The sequence below is a fragment of the Gossypium hirsutum genome, chromosome A05, assembly GCF_007990345.1.
Source record: "Gossypium hirsutum isolate 1008001.06 chromosome A05, Gossypium_hirsutum_v2.1, whole genome shotgun sequence".
Taxonomy (NCBI): Eukaryota; Viridiplantae; Streptophyta; class Magnoliopsida; order Malvales; family Malvaceae; genus Gossypium; species Gossypium hirsutum.
In genome coordinates this window covers 8,624,616-8,647,094 of record NC_053428.1, presented here as the reverse complement: position 1 = coordinate 8,647,094, position 22,479 = coordinate 8,624,616, and the positions used below count along the sequence as shown (strand labels likewise).

The 22,479-nt window shown below is 35.6% G+C and overlaps 3 protein-coding genes and 1 pseudogene across 3 annotated transcripts; 1 reads left to right on the top strand and 3 right to left on the bottom strand.

Moving 5' to 3' along the window:
* Positions 1 to 35: 35 nt before the first annotated feature.
* On the top strand, positions 36 to 2,812 carry LOC107959172 (transcription factor DIVARICATA). The gene is made up of 2 exons (XM_016895161.2): positions 36 to 1,466; positions 1,639 to 2,812. The coding sequence occupies exons 1-2, from the start codon at positions 1,042 to 1,044 to the stop codon at positions 2,144 to 2,146; spliced, it is 933 nt and encodes a 310-aa protein (XP_016750650.1). The 5' UTR covers positions 36 to 1,041; the 3' UTR covers positions 2,147 to 2,812.
* A 2,377-nt stretch (positions 2,813 to 5,189) lies between these two features.
* LOC107959173 (beta-glucosidase BoGH3B-like) lies at positions 5,190 to 10,042 on the bottom strand (annotated as a pseudogene).
* Positions 10,043 to 11,231: 1,189 nt separating this feature from the next.
* Positions 11,232 to 13,401, bottom strand: LOC107961375 (sugar transport protein 8). Its single transcript, XM_016897523.2, has 4 exons — positions 13,156 to 13,401; positions 12,678 to 12,997; positions 11,967 to 12,593; positions 11,232 to 11,885 (listed from the first exon to the last, which is right to left on the bottom strand). Exons 1-4 carry the CDS (start codon positions 13,289 to 13,291, stop codon positions 11,412 to 11,414), a joined length of 1,557 nt encoding a protein of 518 aa, XP_016753012.2. The 5' UTR covers positions 13,292 to 13,401; the 3' UTR covers positions 11,232 to 11,411.
* Positions 13,402 to 14,375: 974 nt separating this feature from the next.
* On the bottom strand, positions 14,376 to 20,142 carry LOC107959174 (uncharacterized). The gene is made up of 5 exons (XM_016895163.2): positions 18,351 to 20,142; positions 17,220 to 18,094; positions 15,988 to 16,818; positions 15,450 to 15,758; positions 14,376 to 15,116 (listed from the first exon to the last, which is right to left on the bottom strand). Exons 1-5 carry the CDS (start codon positions 19,606 to 19,608, stop codon positions 14,607 to 14,609), a joined length of 3,783 nt encoding a protein of 1,260 aa, XP_016750652.2. The 5' UTR covers positions 19,609 to 20,142; the 3' UTR covers positions 14,376 to 14,606.
* Between the last annotated feature and the right edge of the window lie 2,337 nt (positions 20,143 to 22,479).

Below are 22,479 nucleotides of genomic sequence, written 5' to 3'. Positions count from 1 at the left end.
ATTTTTTACCGTTGATCTGGACCGTTCTTTTGGCGGCTTACCCAGTTACCCCATTTCAAGCTGACGGTAGCCCCCACTATTCTTTTTCCCTCCAATAAAACATTTTTTTTCTTTACTTTGGACCTTCAATTCTTCTCTCTCTTCCAAAGATTTTAATTTTTAACAGATTCATTCCTTGAAGCTTGGTAGCTTTGCTTTTTTGATTTTACAACTCTTTTTCCCTTTTATTTTATTTTTTCTTCTTCTCTTTTCTTTATTGTTCATTTCAAGAAGAAAGAAGAGACCTTTTCTCAGTTTTCATCATTCTTCTCTTTCAATTCAGTGTTTTCCTTTTTTACAAGTTTCCAAATTGGGTTTTCATTTCCAGCCTTTTTTGTGTATTAGCACCACCTTTGTCAACTTCCCTTTTTTTTTTTTCCTTAGTTGGGTTATCGAGGAAGTTCAAGTTCAGTGTTAGTTGTTTCAGTTACTCTATAAAAGAGAGGAAAATATATTATAAATATATTCTATGTTAAAATATATATAGATTTCCTATCCCAGATTCCTTCATTTTTTTTTTCTGGGTATTTGCTCTTTTGCAGGTTTTTTCCCCTTCTGATGTTAGTGTTGATAATTTCACAGTTTTAGATCTTAATCGTGGACTTGTGGTGTTAGGTTTTTCTTTTTTCTTTTTGGATGGTTCGAGTGTTTTTACTTTGATAGCTACGGAATTTTGTAGTTCTTCACTTCTTTGAAATTCTTATTTTTTTGAAAGTGGGTATTTTCTAGATTCCTCAAGGATTGCCTACACACTGAAAAAAAGGTATTCTGATTCCTTGCAAATGCTCCCTGATTTAACGCTGATATTTTCCCTTTGATACCCTATCGCTCTGCATTTTCCCTATAGTTTTTTGCTCTGTTTTAAACTCTTATCCAGTGCTACAACTGGAATTCCATTCTTCAAGCGATCAATCATCTGAAACGATCAGTGAATTAGGAGCTTGTTTGAATAAAAAAGATTTCGTGTTTTGGTAGTTTTTTTTTTTGCTTAAATTTAATGTTATGAAGTGGGAAATGGAAATTCTGTCTCCGGCATCTTATCTCTCCAGCAGAAATTGGTTTGGTGAAGAGAGTAAGAGCACGAAATGGACATCAGCAGAGAACAAGATGTTCGAGAATGCCTTGGCGGTTTACGATAAAGATACTCCCGATCGATGGCAGAAAGTGGCTGAGATGATCCCAGGGAAGACGGTGGGAGATGTGATCAAGCAATATAGAGAATTAGAAGCTGATGTTAGCAGTATAGAAGCAGGGCTGGTTCCAATTCCTGGATATAGCACCTCCCCATTCACATTGGATTGGGTGAATAGCAATGGCTATGATGGATTAAAACAGTCATATGGAATTGGCGGAAAGAGATCCTCATCAGGCAGGCCTGCAGATCATGAGAGGAAAAAAGGGGTTCCTTGGACAGAAGAGGAGCATAAGTAAGTTTAAATCGGTGTACGTCTAAAAGTGATTTATGAACAATTATAAATACGCTAGTTCTTTTAGTGATCTATATTGTCTGTTTGCATCAGCAGTACTTTCAGCTTTTGATTTGTTTATGTTCAAGTTGTATGTCATTGACAAGAACCAATGTTCATGGAATTTTGTCAGATTGTTTTTGATGGGGCTAAAAAAGTATGGCAAAGGGGATTGGAGAAATATATCACGCAATTTCGTTGTCACTCGAACACCGACTCAGGTGGCTAGTCATGCTCAGAAGTATTTCATTAGGCAGCTTTCTGGAGGGAAGGATAAGAGAAGAGCTAGCATCCATGACATAACAACGGTCAATCTCAACGACATGAGAACTCCTTCACCGGACAATAAGGGAACTCCTTCACCCGAACAGTCTTCGGTGCTCACTCAGCAGCCAAATTCTGCTGCCATGCCCAGAACACACTTTCAATGGAATCCGCCTTGTGGTGGGGCAACAATGGCTTTCAATTCAGCACAAGGAAGTATGTTGATGTCTTCTTCTTACGGGGTTCCCTCCTATGGATTGAAAATGCAGGGGCAGAGTCTGCAAAGAAGTGCTGCTCATGAGTCCTATTTTGGACCGCAAAATTTGGTTTTCCAGATGCAATCGGCCGAGCAATATCCGCAAAACCACCTATTCTGAGTTTCACCTGACTAGATAAGCCATGCCTTCTTTCAGTTGATTATTATAGCTGTCTATGTGCTTTTTATGGTTTTATGTGAATATATTATCAACAATTCGAGTTTAGTCCATAGCATTCAAGCAGGAGGGGATAGGATTGAGTTTGGCTAGGAATTACAGACCATGAAATGTGAAACTCTGAAGGAAGATTCTTAAACAAGGATTTCCCTTGTATTAGATTCTGTAGTTGAATCTGATTGTGCTTGATCAAATTGTTATGCTATTTGGTAATAGTGGTGAGCTTATCTGGACTGCATCAACAGACGGACACGCGGAATATGTGTTAGGGATAAAGTTGTGTTAGAGTCTAGGAATATGATTTGAAGCATAAGAGAAAACTACATTACTTTTGCACTGTTACTTGGAGCGCACCATACATGCATCGGCGAGTAGGGATGGAATTGCAGGCTCACATGGAGAATGAAGCAATAGAATAAGCAACTACAACCAGAAGTCCAAAAGCAAGCTTAGACAGTTTTAGGCATGACTTAGTGGTTGTAAATATACCGAAAAAATGTATGCTTCCATATTTTCTGAAGTTCCTTAATCTGGTTGTAAACTCTTGGCAGTTCCATGTTGTAAATCTTAGTAATTTGATTGAAACCAATGAATTCCAAGTTTCCAACACAAAAACTTCAACATTTGCTGCTATTCCTGAAATCATAGACTAAAAGTTATTATGTGTAGGTTGAAAAGTTCTGAAGCCTCCCCATGTAGGGTCTACATTTCTAGGTAGAGCCTTAACCTTTACAATGGCTGCACCCCATCACATTTCGGAACTGGTTTGGTTGGATCTCGGTTCACATAGGCTGAGCCACAAGGCATTTGAGACTATTGCAGTAAACCCATTTTCCAAATACCCCAAATGGCCTACTTGACTGTTCTTGACCTTCAAAACCTTAGTTGAGGCTGACTCTGAAACCCACTAACTTGAGCATCAAATTCTTCAATGCCCCCCTCCCCCCCCTTTTTTTTTTCCCTTCCTCGTGAGATCTTTGTTAAGAGATCCTCTTGTGAAAAAGAAGATTCTTCCTTCTAAGTATATATTATTGGTTACGCTAACAGAATATATAGCATTCAAAAGCAAGATTCAGGTTAGATTGCCCTGTTGATTTCCTTGTTTATTTATATCATTTGCACCAAAACCCTTTTAAAAGTATGTTGTTTAACTTATCTCTCTCCTTCAATCTTCCTAATAATGGTGGCAAGTTTGGAAAGCATTCATGATTTTATTGACACTAAGTGCACGTCTGAAATCAACTTAATGAATATAATAAGGTTCCACTCGTTTTTAAATCTTAATGCTCAAATTCTGAACTCTTTCATGGAGACAAAACTATTAAGCTTTTCATTGGGCACAGAAAAGAGTTTCTTTTACTTTTCCTTTTCTCCCATTAATCAATAGACCCACAAATTTGTTCTAAAATTTGTGAATGAGCCTTGAGACCTTGAGATTCTCCTTTAGTGGAAATTTCATTGACCTTTTTCTTTCATAAAGAAAAAGAATCTTCTCGCTAATTAAGTGGTGATTTGAACTAATGATTTGTATGATTTAATAAGACAAATTAGCAATGATTATGAACTAATAAGACCAATAAAGCCCATTGAAGTAACACATTTCAGATTTCTCTCCTTTTTCTCTCTCTTTAAAACATAGGTTTTGTTATGAATCAATTGTGACGTTGAATGATTGTCATAGTTAGTGGTCAACTTTTCATCTATAAAATATACTTCATCGAAAAAGTAATAAATGCAATTATGATTTTCAATGTCCTTATGATTATTTAACTTTATATTTTTCATTTCTCTCTCTCTCTGCACATTTGTGCACCACACTGACATGCAGGGATTGTTTTGGCCATGTTTGTTCATTGCGGGTTTAATCATGTGCCTATTAATATGTAGGGCATCGCACCAAGTGCTTCGATTATTTGTTTGTATTTCCACTTAAATGGCAAATGGTAAAATATAAGTTGCAATTTTAGTAAATATCTGTAAAAAAAAAGTACTTGTAAAATTAGAAGATGCGTTGGTAAATGAGTGGGACAAAATTTATCTGAATTTAAAAAAAAAAATTTAACTTATTTTAAATTAAATTTTCAAAAAAAAAGAAAGAAAAAAAGAAAAGAACTCAAGTCAACTCAAGTCGGAATCCGAGGAGTTCTTAAATAAGCATAAATTCAAATCTCAATATCCAAAATCTTCTCTTATCCCTGCACAGCCTAGTAGCAGAAGGCAACCACACAAAGTTGGTGGCATATTTGTATATTCAGTCCCGTATAGGAAGCAAAGAATACTGGGAAATTATGACCAATATGGTCATATCAAATAGCTTGACAAAAAAACTAGCCAGAATAATCTTAAAAAAAGCATCTAGCCAACTTTATTCTTAATTTTTTTTTTCTTTTTTATCAGCATCTTAACAAGTTACGACCACATATATATTATGTCATAAATTTGACACTTTCGGTTATCTTAACATTATTCTGATTCTTCTCTTGTAATGCTTCTGGTTGGGAAATAAAACCAAAAAAACTGATGTTTGTAACTGAAGCTCTTATCTGCAGCTATACTTGGGAAGAGGGTATTTTCTATGTTGTTCTTCAGTAGAAAAGAACTTCACACTGATCTGACTTTGGGGTCTTTGTACAAATTACAAAGCAAGAAAAAGTATGCAATAATTAATGCAATCAAAAGGTTGCAATGCAGCATAACTGTTACAAGTGAAACAAATTAGAAAACAACAAATTTGTTTTGACGGTATCTTTAGGACAATGGAAAATGGTAAAACAAAAAGGACATATATGCCATTCAAAACATTAGTCATCAGCATCATTTGATGTCGTTTGGGATTTTTGGTTGAGAATCTCGGGGGGGGGGGGGAGTTGGGAGTGCATCAATTCTTGTCCTGAGATTTCTTCTTATTAGATAAGACTCAAAATACCTTCTATTTTTTTTATTATTTTTTGGATCAATTTCATCCTCAGAAATGCATCCATGCATGTTAAGAAACCAAACTTGATTTACGCCAGTGAAAACACCACAAATCACTATCAAGAAAAAGGAGAGACCGGCCCCTAGACATGATTACTGACATAATTGTGACTTGGGAACTGTGACAGATTGAAGTGCCACAACAAAGTGGTTGAGTTCATTCATGGGGCAAGCCTTTCAAGACAAAGTCCAAAATGGAAAAATCAATGATCAACTTTGCTAAGGGGCCAGGTGTCTATGCCTTGATTATTAAAAAAGAAAAGGGCATTGGCACTGCTGACATGGGCCATGAAAATCATTTACTCTGTAGGTTTCTCCTTCTTGTATGTCAATCCAAAGCCAAGGGGAAACAAAGGATCACATGAATTGTCTCCTTTGTTGATTTGCAGCTCTTCGGTTGTCCTAAACCATGTCATTGGTAATCGACCCTCAAATTCATAGTCTCCAAATACTACATCGGTGATACCCCTTGCCTCCGTTCCTGGTAACCAAGCAGCAACTAGAGCATCGATTTTCTCCAAAAGCCATGGTTCTATAACCAAGGGTCTTCCAGATATCAGGATCACCAATGTGGGGATTCTATCAGCAATTGTGCTTATTAACTCACTTCCATTTAACGGGATTACTAGCTCTGAATTGTGTCCTGCAGACTCTGCATATGGTTCTTCACCAACTCCTACAATGGCAAAAGAGAAATTCTGCCCAGACAAGGTGTTTGGCGAAGGATACTTTTCATAAATCACATCTGTTTTTTCTCCCATGACTTCCCTGAATGCGTCCAAGATTGTTGTGCCTAAAAAGAAATAAATCCAACATTCAGGTTACTTGTAACCCAAGCAATATTTGTATGTATATTTTAGACACTTTTCGATTCAATAACATGACTTTAAAGCATTATGCTAGATAACTAGTTAACAAAAATAAAAAATTGGGGGAATACCATGTGAAATATACAAGTATGCATCATTCATACCGTGGAGTTGACATGGAGAGGAACAATTTAAAGATAGCTGGTGGGGTTTAGTAGAGGGAAGAAAACATGGTCTTATATAACTGCTTACCAGTTGTAATCCTGCCACTGCTTCCTTGCCAGTAAAGTGTCCAACCACCGAACTGGTATCCGAGATTGTTAGCATGAGTTCCGGTAATAAGAACCCTTTCTGCATTTTTCTCCAATGGAAGGAAAGGCTTTCCTGGATTCTTTCCATTCTTCAATAGAACTAAGGACTTGCGAACAGCTTCACGGGCCAGTTCCCTGTGCAGCTGCAGGAAATCATTGAGGTGACAATGAATCTATCAACTCAGATATAAAATTGAAAAGAATTTTATAAGCAGAGTTGCGATAGTTAATACATTGAATATCTACAGCAAAGGATAGCAACAAAATTTGCATTGCAGTAAAAGGTAAAACAAATGCAATCACTAATTACTCTAGATAACTATGATTCCTCATGACCTCCAGGTTTAGACAGAAGGAGAGGTGGTGATCTCAGGTTTGGGCCTATGTGCTCGATTATAGGATATCCTTACCCTATCACTATAAGGTTTTTGAGCACCCTCAGGGCCAGTATTTTCATAATTGCATTTTTGTACTCTTCCTCCTCATTCCCTGATCCATGATTCTAATAGATACATGTTTATGCCACATTTTTCGTCATCAAATACCCTAAATGTAAAACAAATTCTTGGAAAATTAGAAGTCCTTTGGTGAAAATATATTCTAAGCAGTTGTTGAGTGGTGAGACATTAAAAACTTCGTGCAGTCCAACAAGAGCATCTCAAGTATGACTAAGGTCAACAGATTGAATGCCTAATTCTGCAATTTAATACCTTGCAGCCAATGGTATCTAGCAAAGATCTGTCAGAGAAGGGTTATTCGAAAAGACCAGCAACAAACTTCACTCTCAGTATTCTTTCAACTGCATCGTCTATCCTGGTCATCTGTATCTCCCCTGATTCTACCAGGGATATCAAGTCTTCAATAAATTGCTTATACCGATAAGGCAACATCACCTGCATATATGCTTTACTCAGTTTAGATAGAGAAAGTAAATTATGAATCCAATAAAGAAGCCTATATATCTGGAACCAAATTATATACCATGTCAATTCCAGCATTAATGGCAGTATACACACAACGATGATAGTTTGAGCCTCTTGGTTCACTAAGTCTGTCAAGTGCTTTCCAATCCGAAATCAGAAAACCCTGCAACAGTGATTTCCCAAAAGCTTGACTGGATATAAATCAAATTTCCCTATGCACGCAAATGCTACATTCACAAACACTTAAACCAAGTATTGCTCATTTAGCCTGAGGTATTACTCGATCATTTTAATTTTTAAATAAAGATTCTTCATCCATGTGGAGCAATTCGGCTACAATCTTACATAAGTGTAAGCGGATAGCCCCCTCTCTAGAACAATAAGAAAATAACTCCCATTCCATTAAAAAAGAAAGGAAAAAAGAAAAATGGTGACCATGAAGGTATTGTCTACCTTGAAACCTAGTTTGCCTTTCAAAATTTCTGTCAAGAGGAAATGATGAGCATGAAGTTTAAATTCATTCCAACTAGAATAAGATGCCATAACTGTTGAAACTCCCTTATAAAGACAATCAAGGTAAGGTGCCATGTGGACGCTCTCTAACTCATCGTATGATGATATAGTATTTCCCTCATTTATACCCTTTTCTGTACCCCCATCTCCAACAAAATGCTTGGCGCATGCAATGACATTGTATCTGGAATCAAATAAGTTCCAATTAGATTCCAATGCGTAGACAATTACTAAGCCGGTATTTATTAGAAATATATATATAGTGCCTGACAGGAAGAGACCCAATGTAAAAAGGTGGTTAGAGAATCTGACAAATTCGTATGAAACTGTAAAACCTGCACGGTATATTATACAATGATGTGAAAAGGGAAAAGAGTCATTCATGTGTAAGTTGAAGAGCTTTATTGCTTATAGTTGATGGCATTGGTTGATTGGATATTTTTAGATTTTCTTTTCTCAAACATGCCTTAGACTCTAAACTTTAGCAAGATTTATAACGGAAATCGTATATTTTTGAACAAATCAAATGAACATGAATAGGCAAACCTGCCAGCTACAAAAGGATAGCCCTTCGGATGTCCCACTGGTGGCTGTCCCTGTAAACCTGTAATAATGGAAGTCATCTTTCTAACAATGTTAGTATCTTCACTAAAACTCTCGTAGCATCTTCCCCATCTAGGATCTCTGCATACCTGTCTTGATCCAATCAAACAAACTGCTTAGACAAATTGGTTTTCTAAAGTCAACTTAAAGCTTCAGATCAAAGAATGCAATGGACTCATAACTTGTAACTTGATCAGCAGTTTGACACCAATTACCAAATATGAGTTAAGACTCACAAACAAGCATTGGATTCATATGATTTTCAATTAGGACAAGATTGATTATTTCAGTGTTCAAGCATGCAACAAGACTGAAACTTCAGAAGGCATCACTCTTTGTTAGACATAACTTGGAAAATTGAAAGTAAATATGACATTACATCGTTGACAAAGGAGCTACAGCAATTTAAAGCAGGGAAAAGCTTCCCTTACCATTCATAGTTCTGGAATATGGAAAAATGAAGTTTGATTGCCATTATAAAGTAAATTATTCATATTCTATTCGATATTGAATCAGAAGTTAACCAGTGCAATCACTTCCAGAAAAGAAGATTTGACTGATTAATTTTGTATTGACTTACAGCGACAGGGAGCAAAGTTGAAGTGAATGCCACTTGCCCTGACTTCAAGAGCTACTGCAGCCCCGATCCTTTGAGCCAAATCTGCATCTCTATTACATATTTGAAACACTAATTAGAAATTTAGGAAATATTAGTACCATATTTTTAGTATGCTCTCCAGCTTCTGCTAAGTGATAAGTCTATTTCCTTTTAGTTTAAAACTCTCCCTGTCCCCTTTAATTTCCTAAATGACTTTGGAAAAACTACATCAAGATCTTCATACCTATTGTTTTATCAGCATAATTATAGATAAAATCAGAAATGGTGATCAATATTTCAATTTTGGGGTTAAAGATGAAACGTACCCTGTGGCTCCAAGGCCAATATTGTGAGGGAATATAGTGGCACCATAGAACCGGTTGTTACCATGAACCGCATCGATGCCATAGGCAAGCGGTATTCCAAGCCTGGAATCAACTGCTGCCTGCTGAAACCTGTCAATCGTTTCGGCCCAATCGGATGCCATTGCTTTCTCTAAAGGCTCTTTCCCTGCACCGCTGACCATACTCCCTACGAGATCGTCCACCAATAATTACATTAAAAAGAAAACATAGAGTTAGAACCATATATGTTAATTGTTCATGTCAAGGATCTATATGGCAACTTCATTATGTCTGTAACTATGACAAAACGAATCAGTAATTATCTTAGTCAATATGAATTGAGATTTGAGCAGCAACAGATGTAGAGTTTGAACGTGGGGGGGGGGTCAAAGAATGTTGAAGCACGTAAACTGCATGGGTCAATGATTGTGGAGCAAAAGAAGGTGAAAAGTGTACCGATGGAGAGGTTTCTGACATCGTCAAGAGTAGCAACACAGAGCTCGATTTGGGTCATTTGACCGACCTTTTCTTGCAGGGTCATCCGAGAAACAAGGTCTTTGATTCGATCTTCTGTAGGCGCATTTGGGTTCTTGTAAACGCAACTCATCGTCTCCTCCGCTTGGTTCATCTCCGCCGCTGACTGCTTCAATGGAAGTGAAAGCAGACGGTATAAAATGTTTCATTGCTTTAGACTTGGAATTGGGACGGTTCTTCTTTTAAAAAATGGTTAAATTGTGGAAAGATGGCAACGCATTTACGCGACGGTCAATGAAAGTTCGGAGGTTTTCATGCTGCAAAGCATTAAATAATACTACCTTTTATATAAAGAAATGTAAAGCGGGAAATCGACAAATGGTGGTAGTTATAAATATTAAGGGAAAACAATTTGATCCCTGAATTTTCAGTAAATGACAATTTTGGCACCCAAACTAAGAATTTGTTAATATATTTTTGCCATTTTAAATCAAGAGTGCAAAACATACCCATCAAGTAGAAAAACAGAAAATATCATTATTTGCTCTTAATATTTCGAATTTTCTTACTGTTTATTCAATTTAAATTTCAGTAATTGATCTTGTTTGGTAAATTAAATTTTTTTATTTCTATGTGTATTTTATTATTATATTCGGAGTTCGTAGCTTACCACTATATCTAATACTTATTGGTATGTTTGGTATACTTTGATAAATATAAATGCTAAATTATGATAATTTTTTATTTTACATTGGTATCATTATTTTTTAAACATTTTATGTAAATTAAATGACTTTGAATATAAATACGGAATATTTAAATTATATTATATTATAAAATATAAAAAAATTAAAATATAAAAAGTAAATATTATATATTATAAATCCAAAAATATTATTGAATAAAAGAAGATAACAAAAAGGTAGAGGAGTAAACCTGATATTCTCAAAATATATAAAAAAAAATCTCCATGTTATTTTCAAAAATAGTTATTGAAAAAATCTATCAAGTGATTTTCATTATGGTATGAAATACATCTAAAGAAAATTAAATCACTAAAAATTTAAATTTTCAGATTCAACTCAACTAATCATCATTCAGACCCTTTCAAACTACAATTTTTATTGTAACCAAAATTTAATATCTATTTATTAAGATTAAAACAACTTCCACTGGTCGAAGTTTTATCTTCTTTTTCTTTTAATTTTTATGTTCACAATTTATATTTGAGATTCATAATTATATTTTTAATAATTATTTTTTATTTGTTTTTATTTTTATATATATCTTTAATAATAAGTAGATAAATATTTTATAATTTCTATTATAGAAAAATTATTGACAGTATCTACCCTTGCCATGCACATTGACTGCAGCCTTTATGTAAACATCCAATCTTAATTTCATGATTAGACTAATAATTCAAACCAAAATGAATAGAAAATCAATGCAAAAATAAATAAATAAAGAAAATGTATCAAGGAAAGTTGTTGGAAACCTTGGAACAATCTCTAAGTGAAAAATAAAGCCTAAGAACTTTTCTCAAATATTCTTCCCCTTACCTTACTATAGTAGAGATAAAACTGTGTTAACTTATTATCATCAAATACACAAATGGGCGGAGACATGAAATCCAAAGAGATGTACAAAGGTGTTTTTAATGGTTTGGTTTTTCCTGATGCTCAAGCTGGACCATAGCTTTCGGTCTTTCAATGTCGCTAGATTTGAAAAAGCTTTTCCAGAACCAGTGTTTCTTCCATACTTTTTCAACCATTTCATCCAGGGGGACTCCTTTGGTCTCAGGGAGCATCGCCATTACGAAAATGGACATGACGATGAGCCAGGCGGCGAAGAAGAAGTAAATGTAGGCTCGCATGTGGCAAAGCATGCTGAGGAATGCTTGAGCTATGATGAATGTGCAAAGCATGTTGGTGGCGACCGCAAAAAAATAGCCTGAAGTTCGTGTTTCCAATGGGAAGACTTCGCTAGATATTAGCCACCCCAAAGGACCCCATGACCATGCAAATCCGTTCACATATACGCAGATTAAAAGCACCACTACTTTGGCTATGCTATTGGGTACTTTGCTTGTTTCCGTCAAGTACTTTTTAAGAATAACCCCAATTGTACACTGCAAAAAACAAGAAACTTAGATGATAATTTAGTTTTAATCGAGGGCTGTACTAAGTTTTTGTTCATAATATTTGATTACCTGAGCTACCATGCAAATCAGAGCTCCAAAAACGAGTAGTTTCTTCCTTCCAGCTTTATCTACTGTAAAGATGGCGATAACTGTTGACAATGAATTGACAGTGCCAGTTATGACGGCCGATAAAAGCGACGCGCTGGACCCGAACCCCATGGTTTGAAACAACACCGGTGCGTAAAACATGACCACGTTGATCCCTGTGAACTGCTGGAATACATGAATGATGGTGCCGCAAATCATTGGAGGAATGCTCGGCTTCTTCATCAGTTCCCTGAAAGGGTGTTTGATTTGATTGGCAACCTCTGTGGCTCGAACCATTTCTTCAAACTCTTTTTGAACATCGTCTACACCCCTGATTCTCTTTAGGGTTTTTAAACCTTTTTCTTTCTTTCCTCTTTCTATCAGACTCGTCGGAGTCTCCACAATAGCGAACGATCCAACAAGGAGGATTACGGCTGGCACGGCGGCGCCGCCCAATGAAATCCTCCAACCATAGTTTTTTATATTCGATGTGAAATAGTTAACACAATTTGCTACCAGGATGCCGACTGTGATTAGCAACTGAAAGCAAATGTTGAGTCCTCCTCTGAATTTTGGCGGTGAAATTTCGGTAATGAACAGCGGGACTGCCTGTTTCAAACATGAGAGTTCCATATGATTAATTTATGCTGTTTTCTGTGTGGGGATCGATTAAGGGAAGATCATTTCAATTACCTGGTTACCACATCCTACACCGGCACCAAGGAAAAGCCTTCCAAGAATTAACATAGGAAGGTTCATTGCAGACACGTTGAGAATAGCTCCAATGAAGAAGAAGATAGAGGCAGCTTGCATGGTTGGTTTTCGACCGTATTTCTTGCACATTAAGGAGGCGCCGCCACTGGCGACGATGGCGGCTAAGTAAAGGGACGACGTGAAGAGCTGAAGATACTCGTCGTCGAATTTGCAGTAGTTGTTTTCATGAGCGTGGTTCTTTTTAACGTAAACATTGGGGAAGAACTTCAATAGGAAATCGTCCATCCCTGTCACTCCTCCTGTATATATACGCCACAGCAGCACATTAATAGACTGAATTTCGTGACTTTAAAGTTGCTATAACTTTACTATTTAGCGTCGTTTCAAGGATTATCGTCGCTACAATTTAAAAAAAAAACGCACTGAAGTATACAATCTAGAGTAACTAAAAAGACACCTGAAATTCCAATATCGTAGCCAAACATTAAACCACCAAAGGCAGCTATGGCGGTGCAAATAAAGACTTGGAGGGTGAGCTTCGCCGGAAAGTCTTGCTCACCGCCGGAACCAGTCGCGATTACACCACCCGCCATGATTAAGAAACACTAAAAACAATACTTTTAAACTAAAGATCTCGACGAATGAGATTAATTTTTCTAAGTTATTGAGAGAGAAAGCTAAACAAAGTATTGAAAACGAAGAGCATTCTGGGATTATTTATAGATAGCTGTAAAAAAAGATTAATCCAATCAGATGATGTTAATATTAGGTTAGCCGTAACTAATATATTCAGTTTTAAATATAATTTTTTTTTCAAAGATATTGGATTTTATCCACTTGTCTAAATCTTAACAAACTATGCTAAATGTTTATTCTTGGAAACTGTTTTTACTGCTTGAAGCCTAATTTTAAGCGGCTGCTGAGTAAGTAACCACTTGATTTTATTGACTTCTTTCTCTCTTTTTTTTTTTTTTAAAGGTGACTTCTTAATTTTAATCTTTTAACCTTGAGAATATTTAGTTTGTAAAAAATTATCTCAATTGTGGCCAGCAGTGAAATTATAAATTTCATAAGATGAAATCTACCTATCTTAAAAAAAAGAATAGATTAACTTTTCAGTTTTCATGTAGAATTATCTTTGAAATTTTATTCACTTACTCTAAATTTTAACGAACTTATTTATAAAATAAACAAGATATATAAATTAAAAGGTACATATTAAAAAAATGATTTATAAAACAAATAAAAAATATTTATCACTTTATTATTTATTTTTAAAAAGAGAGAGACGGGATTAAATTTTGGTAGGAAAAAAACATTACAGGCTCATATAGTCATTCAATATAATATCAAATATGAGCATGTATTGGATAGAGGAGGTATCTTTAATCTTTTCAGTGTCTTTTCTTTCGTATATTTAAAGTTCTCGGACATATCCGAGTATGTGCGTTGGATACATCTGCCACTGCCAGGATGTTTCAATCAAAATCACTTGGTACTGATTTAGCAAAACTGAAAACCCTACAAACACGGGGCCTCATTAATATTTAATGCTCTCCAGTCGTTGAACATTGTCATAGTGGAGAAAACTCCTGTGTTTCTTAGGTAAAAAATGAAGAAAGCTATAACATTCAGTTCATGATGCAATGAAACTAGAACATTAACTTCACTTCAAGGTAAATGGAATTTTTTATATATATATATATATTTTTAAAAATTAGACTATATATTTGCAGTTCTACTTTATGTATATCCTAGTATTGTCCATATGTTCAAGATTTACAGTATCTGACTGCTTACATTGATTCATGGAAGAGTTTCAGCTTTTTTCTATGGTGAAAGTTAGTGTAACTGTTTGCTGTCCTCGAACTGATGGTTTCTAGGTATGTCAATATTGTGTATATTGTCTCATTTTGCCACTTCATTGCTATCATTTTCCTTGGTGTTGACAGCCTTGACTTCGGGTTCTTTCGGTTTTGATGCTTCTGTGGCAATCTTGTGGTCTATTGATATGCCTGTCGTTGCAGTGTTATCTACACCTGAGATGCTTTCACTAATGGCCTTGTTGAGATCATCCTCCCTTGATTGTGACGCATCCGAGAGACGTTCTTGACCGCTCAAATTTTGTGTATCTCCGCCATTTTTGATGTTGTTCGAGCTGTTACTTTCTCCTTTTGAAGTTGATAGTCCAGCATTGGCTTCAGATTTGGTTAATGTTGTGGATTCATGTTTGCTATCTTTATCAGATCCTGCACTAGTTGCCCCACAGGTCTTTGATGGTTCCACGACAGCCTTTTGCCTACTTAATATTTGGTGCTCACCCTCACCATCAAGAACAGGGTTCAAGCTCTCGATGTTAGTTACCTTATTGGTTAATGAGTCTTTCACATTGCAAACGCGATCAACTTCTGCTGCGGACTTCAGGAAAGGGTTGCAACTCAAAGTCAGTAAAGGATGGACGAATAATATAACTAGCTAACCATTAAATAGAGCTAAATAGTTAGGAAAACGGATGAAAAAATTGTTATAGAACTAACGACAAACGGGCTTAGCACCTCATTAGATTACAACATAGCTAGTTGATATAATATTTTCATAATTTCATTTATTACCAAAAGATGCGCCAATGACATTCTATGAATGAGAAACATGCATGAGAAACAATGACCTAATGTTAAAATTACTAAAACAAAAACTGAAGATACTGTATTGTTGTTGCAGTTGAGTGCCAAGATTAAAAAGTGGGATTACCTTTTCTCTCACCATGGTTTTAGGGTCATCTGTTTTAGCATTTCCTTCTTTTGGTTTTGATGAATCAGTTCTAGTGTTGTGTTCAATCAGTTTTTCTGATCCTCCAGGATGCTCAATAGAATCAAGATTACTTTCACCAGATGTTTTTGATAGTTCTTCCGTGTCCTCTGAACTTGTCGAAGTTTTAGATTCATCTTTACTGGATTTTAAAGAAGAGCCGTCATTGCCTTGTGTGCCTTCGAAGACAAGTTCATTCATATTATGGGCAGTGCTACCATCAGTTCTCTTCTTTGTCACGCAAGACGGTTCCTGTTCAAGTTTAGGTAAATATGTGGGTCAGAACATGCTGAAAAGTGTATGTTAAGATACTATGCAGACATGTATACGAGTGTAGAGTTCGGTGAATGGATGAGATGGCAAAACAAAATGGAAAAAGTACTTATCAATAAATTCATAAGCCTAATACGTTACATATGATTTCAAGATCTTTGAGATGTATTAAAAGATGAAACTGAGTTATTGATACTCTCATACTGACCTCTGATGTTGCAGGACCGCAATTACTGGATGAGTCCTGTATTGAATTCTCAGCCAACCGCTGTGTACTTTGGGGCATGTTAAAAGTTGAGTTCTCATGTGGTTGATTGTCTGCTGAATTTTCCCTCACTATGTCTTCTGTAACAGATCCTGGCCAATCTGTTTGTCTTCGTTGCTCAATGTCTGATACAGGTATTTGATCTGCCAGGATATTTTGTGGTAACACAGATCTCGGAGATGCACCTGAGCTGAGATAAGTTTGCTCAAGCTCCAATCTTCGATTTGGAGCCACTGCAATAGAACCTCCTAATCTTTGTTCCATTCCAGAAACATTATCCTCCAGAATATTTTGATTAACCCCACTAGCTGGAATAGATTCCAACTCATCTATGCTTTGAACAGCATTTGGCGCATTCCTGGTATTATACTCAGTTAAGTTTTGAGCATCTTCTTCAAAATGCTTTGAAGGTTGGTCTTTGCTTTGAACAGAACTTGGTGCATCCCCAGTGCCATGCTTAGTTGCTTTACAAGTACCTTCTTCAATATATTTTGAAGGTCGGCTTTCCTCCATCTTCTTTTCAGATTCTGCAGTTCTTTTATACTCATAAGATGTTTCTTTGTTTCCATGCTTGTAACCGCTTGAATCTAAATTAATTGCGTCATCTGGTTTTCCCATCTCTCCTAAAGCTGCAGGTTCATTCAATGCTTGGGCCCCATTGGCTTTGGTTTCAGATGATTTCGACTCTAAAGTGTTAGCATCTCCTTGAGTTATCGGCTTCGCATTACAAATGATGTTCTCTTCTGTAGGCTTCTGTTGAGGATCAATAAATTGCTGTGGAATAAATAGCCAAAAGTAACTATAGATTAATTTAACGCCATTTTACTGGTATTCAGAAATCAAAAGCAAATGAAGGTAAAAGAAATGTCTTTACATCCACAATGAGATGGCAAATTTGCACATACAGAAGTAAGCCTAAGTTCACATTGTTAAGTTTGCTTTATTTTACTATTTATGTTACTTAGATTAGACTTGGGATGACGAAGTATATATCCAACATTAGCATATACTCAAATTCTGTTAGGTTCTTTCATATATTTGGAGGATCATATCCCCATATTAGTGTGTCACAAACATGTTTCGAGGAATACATTTATTTTTGGAGAAATAAAGAGTTTGGGCAATATAGTTTATATTCTCAATACCTCAGAACAGTAGTGAAATAACTAACTGACCTCTGGCTTCTGGAAACAAGACTTGGAAGGTGAATGAACAACTGACTTCCCCGTTAACTGCACCGGTTTTCCTGGATTTTTAGGTGATAATTTATCTGAAACATTGGAAGCCTTTTCCAGTTCAGATGGAGAGATTGAAGCAATTGGTTCCTCAGGTTTCTTGTTTAAACCAGAAACCTTCACTTCTACAGAATCCTCTTCAATAATATCATCTAGTTCTCTCAGTTTTTCTAGATTTGCCTCTTTTGATAAGTTAAATGAACCTCCCCACAGTTCTTCATTGTCAGAATTTATATCCCTTTCAACATCCCCATCATATGTAACTGAACCTTCTACAGGTGAACTGGTTCCATCAGTTGATAATGTAATTGACCCGACTTCTGAAACCTCAACTTGCAAGTCAGAAGCTATGGAACAGTTTCGAGTATGACTCTGTCGCCTATACGTATTGTAAAACAAATTAAACTCGGTCCTACGCGGAGATGGGCTGGAATCAAAAGGAAGCTTGGTCACAGTTTTCCCCTTGGGAGGAATTGAAAGATTAAAAGCCTTTCGGACTTGATTAGTACACAGCGACAGAGGTTTTGCCGTTTGATCTAATCCTGACTCAGAGTCATCAGATGAAGATGCTGAGTAGCAGGAATCATTGTTTTTAGTTGAATCTATCTCCACTCTTATTTCACTTCCACTCAGATCATGAGGGTTTTCATTAGTTTCTCCTATTTCAGTCTTATCATTGGCACTTTCTGTAATCTTTTCACTTTTCTCTTCCAATGAGTTAATTGTGTCATTGTTAATGGACTCTTCCAGCTCAATAAGATCAATGTCACTTCCAAAACCACGGGAATTATTCTGGTGGTGACCTCCTTCATCATCTGAGAAAAGGGTATGTGTTAAATAATTCCATTAGATAAAAACACACTTCAAAAAGAGAAAAAAAGGAATATTCTATACATAATTTGGAGTAGGCTGGCACAATCAAACTATTGTCCCATTCCCTTTAGCTAGTTTAAAATCTTCAAGTTTTTGGATAAGTAAAGCAAGAAACTATTAATATCGAGGATCTTATAACTTAGGAAGAAAAGGATTTGGGTAATGGAAAATATGCTGAAATTTCTTTCTTTGTCTTACCTGGTGCCTTTCTGAATCTATCAACTTCTGGACCCCTTACAAGCCTTTTCTCAGCACTATAGTAGGGATTAAACGGATCATTAATAGAATCTTGAGTGGTTTCGAATGTAAACAAAGGTCCATGGTGGAAGCTCTCGTGCCTGCAGAAAAGCGTATCCCTTTGGTTGACAGCCATGAACTCTTGTTGGAAACTATCACCCGTAAGATTTGGTTTTTCTTCAAATGGATCATAAGGTAAGTCAAATGGATTCTGTGTAGGCAACAAGATGGAAGGAGCAGAACCAGGCATTTGTAACACTTCTTCATTAGCATGATTTGAAAAACCAAGAATGTTGTTTTTAACTATTAGAATGGGAGCAATATGATTATGGGGAACAATACCCTTGTCCATCAGGCTTTTCTCAATTGCCATTTTGAACATCTTTCTTGCTCTACGTTTTGCAATCAAACTTTCCAGCCTTCTGTTTCTTTCTGCCTCAGTTAACCCGAGATCCATTAGATGCTTCTCATCATCCTTTGTCCATTCCACCGCCTTATCTCGATCCCGCACTTTTATCTCCTTCACATCTTTCCTTTTTTCCAATCTTTCTTTCTCGACCTCACCACCACCACCACCACCACCACCACCATCAGGACTTTTACCTAATTGCCCTCCAAAGCTATCACCCAACACGCTATGAGGTTTCAGAGTCTCGTTATCAAGGAGAGATTTCGGGTCATTAAGTGCTTGATCATTTCGCTTCTCGTTCTGGGAAGAGCTCTCTCCATGTTCCACATTAGAATTTCCTTTCACATTTAAGGACCTCGAATTTTCTTCCAATAAATTGGATTTACCAGACAAAATATCATTAATACCACTCCCAAAAAGCAAGTTACTATCCGGACTATCGTTTCTATCCCATTGTAGGACTTCCTTTCGAGCATTTCGTCGAACACTTTTCTGGGGCCGTAATGAAGGGACTTTTGATCTATTTATATCTGCAGATGATCTCTCCTCACTGTATTTCTTCTGAACCATTTGGACTTCCGGACGTTTGGTTTTCCAATAAAATCGGATTGAAATTGCAGTGCAGATAAGAATCGGCGAAGAGGACATCAAAATGTAGAAATAAGAAGGAAAGCATACATATACGAAGAGAACAAAGATAAAAAACCCTGCCACAACTGGATATCTTCTTACAAATTTATAACTACAACTTCCGGAAAATCTAATGATTTTCCAGACAAAATGTTGAATAACCTTTACATTGAAACTCATTTTTTTCAGAAATCAAACCAATAAAAACAACAAAACTGGGCATAAATAATAAACTGTACCCCCCAACTCAAACTCGAAGAAATTCAGCTCAAACTTGAATTTCCAACACAAAGAAAAAAAATTCATAGTTTTCTTCTTTTTTGTGTTGAGGGAAAATAGGAAAAATGTAAAGAGAGGTGAGGAGTGATTTTGGATTTCAAATGCTCCATTTTAGAACTTCGTTTGCCATTTCTTTTCTCCCCTACCCTTGAATTATGGGATAATATAAGACAAAATAGAAAACAGGTATAGGTAAGGAAATATGGTAGTTAATAATGTTGTCTAATTTAGCCATATGACCTTGGATTTCTACACAATTACTTAACCCACCTGTATCTTTTTCTTTTATCTATATCCTAGTTTCTGATTTCATCACCATTTTATCATTTCTTGAATGATCATGACCTTCACTTCTATGTATATATATATTTTTTTGGTCAAAATTATCATTTGAACCCATATTTTTTAGTTGGGATCCAAATTTTTTTACATTAAAAAATATTATTTTTTAAAGAAACTACACAATTAGTCACTAAACTATTGATAAGTTTTCGTTTTGGTCACTTAGTTAAAAAAGTTACAATTTGATCACTAAACTATTCAAAAGTTTTTATTTAAGTTACTGAGTTGTTAAAATCAGTGCTATATGGCTTTTTCTGGTCTCACTACTTGCTCCAATTGAAAGTTCTCTTTCCTATTCTCCTTTACACTTCAAATTTTATCATGAAACAACTTTGGACGTTAAGAATATATGAATCGAAATTCATATAGCTTTTTTCTTCAGTCTCCAACATTGATTGTTAGATCAACTTAGATCTAAAGTATGTTCTTCTACTTATTAATGGGTATTGATCCATCATATCGATTATCGAATCATCACTCAGAGTTTGCTAGCAAAACTTAAAAAAAAAAACTTAATAACCTATTGAGTTAAATAAAAAACTTTTGAATAGTTTTATGACTTAAATGAAATTCTCGAATAGTTTAATGACCAAATTGTAATTTTTTTAGTTAAATGACTAAAACAAAAATTTATCCATAATTTAGCGACTAATAGTGTTGTTTATTATTATTATTATTTTTACTATGTTTCAAAGATTTTGTCCATTACTACACGACCCTCGACACTTGAGGAACCAATAAGCTCCGTTGACGGAAAAAGACCATTTGGGGCCAACCGCGAGACGGTTTTGCCAATCCCACCCAAGAAAGAGATTTGCCTATTTAGAAGTATGTTAGTAGTCCCATCCAAAGGACTGCCATTTTGCCCAATATCTCATTCCATTAACCCAAGTTGAAAGAGGAAGAGAATTATTTTCATTCTTTACATTGCTAAGTTGTGAACCCTACAAATTAATGTCGCCCATCAATTGTTTGCTCCCTATATTTAGACTTTGTTGCATATGTTTCTGCCATGAATAATCCCCTGCAAAATTATGGAATCTAAAAAACTTTGTCTCCACCACCATGAAAGTTTCAGATTATATTATTTGGTACATTAGTACATGTTAGTTGAATATTTTAATCTCATAAACAAATTTAAATACGATCACGTGTATTTCTAATTCACAAATTTTTAATTTTTACTATACTTTAAATGTGATATGTATCATCTTAAAACTCTGATTTTAAAGTCTAAAACCATCACTATAGTTTGAAGTTTAAATGTGATATATATCACTAATTCTACTTATATAAATACAATTTCATCACTATGTTATTACAACTCAAACTATCAAAGCAAAACATACATTTATAACTTCAGAATTATTAAAATCTTCTCCTCACCGTTAACTTAAAGAGTCATCAATTGTAAAATATTATATTTAACCTATATTATTATTTAAATGTATAATTAAATTAGTGTCACAATTCAACTCAACACTAATTAATAACGGAACTACGTAAAGTGTTGTGGGGTCAATTGACCCATAAAAAAAATAAAACTACTTATATTTTTCTAAAAAAAAAATTATATGATTGATGAGTTTACCCTATGAAATATTTGAAATTGATTCCATAAAAAATTGATATTTGTAAAAAAATTTGAAAATAGCTTGTCAAAATTTTCGGAAAATAATAATTTTATATAAAAATAAAAGAATTCTCTCCACCCACTAAAGTCCAAAAATTTTGTATATTCTTCCAACGCTCGCCACTTTTCTCTCAATTTTATTTTATTCTCTCACACACTCTCCAAAATTTTTACAAGATAAGTGTTCATTCGATACTTTCATGTAAGTCTCTCTATGTAACACCCCTCGCCCGCCTCCGACGTCGGGACGCGGTTCGAGGTGCTACCTGACTTTTACTAACACTTCCATACTAAACAAGGCCATGAAATCTCAAATAATTAAAAACTTTTCTTTTCACATGTAATCTATCCCTTATGCGAGCTTACGAGGCCCAATACATGCATTCGGGGTGGTTCGGGACTCAACCGAGAACTCATGAAAAACTTAGGAAATCTCTTGCATCAAGGCTCCACACGCCCGTGTAGGTATAGAGCACACGCCCGGGTGCTAAGGACACGCCCGTGTCCCGAACCCATGTCCAAAAACCTGGACAAAAACAAGGCTATTTTCCAAGCCATTTTGTCACACTCACAACACATGCACGCATACTTATACAATAGCATACAACATGACAAAATTAGGCACTTAAACTTTCCTAACATGACATGACCATGGTAATTTCACATGCAACCATTACAATAAGTTTTTCTTTCATCTTTACCATATTAATGCTATAGCTATCAACATGTCATCAAACCTCATGTCCATCACAAAGCATGCATAATCATATCCACAAACCATTCATGAAGCATTATTA

Excerpts from the sequence above, each read along its gene's own strand:
- LOC107959172 (XM_016895161.2), top strand. The coding sequence starts at position 1,042 with ATGAAGTGGGAAATGGAAATTCTGTCTCCGGCATCTTATCTCTCCAGC. Across the intron at positions 1,467-1,638 it reads TGGACAGAAGAGGAGCATAA|ATTGTTTTTGATGGGGCTAA; the intron begins GTAAGTTTAAAT and ends GAATTTTGTCAG.
- LOC107961375 (XM_016897523.2), bottom strand. The coding sequence starts at position 13,291 with ATGGCGGGTGGTGTAATCGCGACTGGTTCCGGCGGTGAGCAAGACTTT. Across the intron at positions 12,998-13,155 it reads CTACGATATTGGAATTTCAG|GAGGAGTGACAGGGATGGAC; the intron begins GTGTCTTTTTAG and ends GTATATATACAG. Across the intron at positions 12,594-12,677 it reads GTGTAGGATGTGGTAACCAG|GCAGTCCCGCTGTTCATTAC; the intron begins GTAATTGAAATG and ends TGTTTGAAACAG.
- LOC107959174 (XM_016895163.2), bottom strand. The coding sequence starts at position 19,608 with ATGAGTTTCAATGTAAAGGTTATTCAACATTTTGTCTGGAAAATCATT. Across the intron at positions 18,095-18,350 it reads TAGATTCAGAAAGGCACCAG|ATGATGAAGGAGGTCACCAC; the intron begins GTAAGACAAAGA and ends CCCTTTTCTCAG. Across the intron at positions 16,819-17,219 it reads CTTGTTTCCAGAAGCCAGAG|CAATTTATTGATCCTCAACA; the intron begins GTCAGTTAGTTA and ends TTTATTCCACAG.